Source organism: Chrysochloris asiatica, unplaced genomic scaffold (assembly GCF_000296735.1).
Source record: "Chrysochloris asiatica unplaced genomic scaffold, ChrAsi1.0 scaffold00319, whole genome shotgun sequence".
Lineage (NCBI taxonomy): Eukaryota > Metazoa > Chordata > Mammalia > Afrosoricida > Chrysochloridae > Chrysochloris > Chrysochloris asiatica.
The window spans coordinates 1,431,524-1,433,598 of NW_006408837.1; the positions used below are offsets into that span (position 1 = coordinate 1,431,524).

General features: G+C 52.4%; 1 protein-coding gene across 1 annotated transcript in view; it reads left to right on the forward strand.

Annotated features, from left to right (window-relative positions):
* The window catches only part of TRMT44 (tRNA methyltransferase 44 homolog (S. cerevisiae)), a 30,553-nt gene that overhangs the window by 1,357 nt on the left and 27,121 nt on the right, over window positions 1–2,075 (forward strand). Inside the window, exons 2-3 of the mRNA XM_006875323.1 lie at window positions 1,314–1,428; window positions 1,555–1,774. Coding sequence (XP_006875385.1) covers window positions 1,314–1,428; window positions 1,555–1,774 — 335 coding nt within the window. The remainder of the gene's footprint in view (window positions 1–1,313; window positions 1,429–1,554; window positions 1,775–2,075) is intronic.

Sequence of the window (2,075 nt, forward strand, 5' to 3'; positions counted from 1 at the left end):
CGGTGGTAGAGAGGAATAGTAAAAGTGCCATGGGCTGCCAGAAGAACACACAAATCTTTGTTACAAGGACAGCCAGTGTGCTCCTTGAGAGCTGGCGAGACTCTCTCTTTTACTTTAGACACACTGCTACGAAGGACCAATTTCTGAAGAAGGACGTAATGCTTGGTAAAAAGGAGGTTCAGCAAAAAACAGGAAGACCCACAACGAGATGGACTGACAGTGGCAGCAGCAGGGGGCTCCAACCAAACAATGATTGGGAGGCTGGCGCAGGACCGGGCGGTGCTTCCTTCTCCACGGTCGTCGACATTCACCAGGCAGATCTTGCTCGTGTGTCCACGCGACCAGGACCTCTTGTCGGCACCTCCGTGTGCCAGATGCTGTGTTCTAGGCACTGGGATGCCGGAGTGAACAAACCACCCTAGTCTGTCTTGGGGCTGGCACACTCGAGGCCGGTGACGCCCTGTCACAGTAGTGATGAGCTCCTGACAGACAATGAGTGCGACAGTCCGTGGGTCCCGATTGTGAGCTGAGTGAAGGTGGACAGAGCAGACCACACGCTTTGTTTCATCTCAGTGACTGTAACCCCTCCATGCATCAACAGTGGTCCCACTTCCTCTTTGTACTTCACAGTTCCATCCCACCCTTCTTCCCGGCCCTTCTCAACCTTGGCCATGGGGAAGTGCTGCTCCTTTCACCTTGAGTGGCTGACTGTTCCGTGGTGAACAGGCCTCACTAGTGTTGTACCCCCGATGTTGTTAAGTGCTGTCAAGTCGGTTCCAACCCATAGCGACCCTGAATAAGGTTTCCGAGCAGTGGCTGGTGAGCTTGAACCACCAACCTTTCAGGTCAAACTGACCTTGCAGTCCAGTGCATTAGCCCATAGCACCACACCAGGACTCCAGCTATATGTCTAACCTGTGTGAAAATGGGGCCGCAGATGAGTTCGGTTCCAGACCTGAAGGGTGGACGATGGCCAGAGACTCGGGATTCTGTCAGTCTCTGACCAGTAAGCCCGGTCTTTCTATGATTCTGAGCTTTGTTCCACATTGTCTTGTGCTGTATCCGGGACATGCCAATGTGGGCTCCCTTTCAGAGCAGTTGGTAGTGGTAGCTGGGCACCATCTAGTTCTAATGGTCTCAGGGTCGTGGAGACGGAGGCTCTTGTGGGCCATTACTCCGTTGGACTCATTGTGTCCGAATGGCTTCAGTTTTCAGGGAGAGACCAATAGCTGCACCTTACATGGCCGCTGGTGAGCTTGGAAGGTTCTAGTGTAAAGGAAGTAGTCCTATCAGCCTTATCTGTTTGTCCCTAGATGTTCCCAGGGGAGCTGTGACTTTCGTGCCTTTGGAAGAAGACACCGAAGGGAACATAAAGGTTAAGATGAGCAACGTTTATCAGATTCAGCTGCATCAAGGCCAGGAGGCATGGTGAGACTCTGTTCACTGTTGATTGGCTCACTGAACTGTCTTTTAGGGAACGGAGAGATTCTGGGGCATGTGACAAGTGAGAACTGAAACCAGCTCTGCTCATTCATGTTTCTCTTATTTTTGAAGGTTCATATCTGTTTTAATTTTCTGTCCAGAAAGATGGCATTCTGATGGGATTGTGTATCCCAGACCCACCTGGCTTGGAAGCGAGCTTCTAACCAGGCTGGCCAAGTGGGCGGTGGAGAGCAAGAAGAGTGAGTTTACGAAGACGCTCTCTCTAGTCCCCATCACCAAGTACAGCCAACTCTACCAGGAGCTCAAGGAGCAGTATAAGGAGATGGTGAAGGTAACGCTCAGCCCTGGTGACGCACTGGCGCAAGTGTTGGGGTGTGGGCTGGAAGGTCTGTGGGAGGAAGTTGTGTACCTTGTGAGGACATCCCTGTCTCCAGACTCACTATGAGTCGGAACCAGCTTGGCAGTAGCTGTGGCTTTTGGTGTTTGAGGCGACCCTGAGGGGAAATCCTCAAGTCATCCCACCTCCCTGCCCCCCATGTAAATGAGAGATCACGACTGCATGAGGAAAGCAACTGCAGACTGAGTTTGTACAGAGGTGCGTGGTGGGTGAGAATAGGCCCCGGGGAGGACCC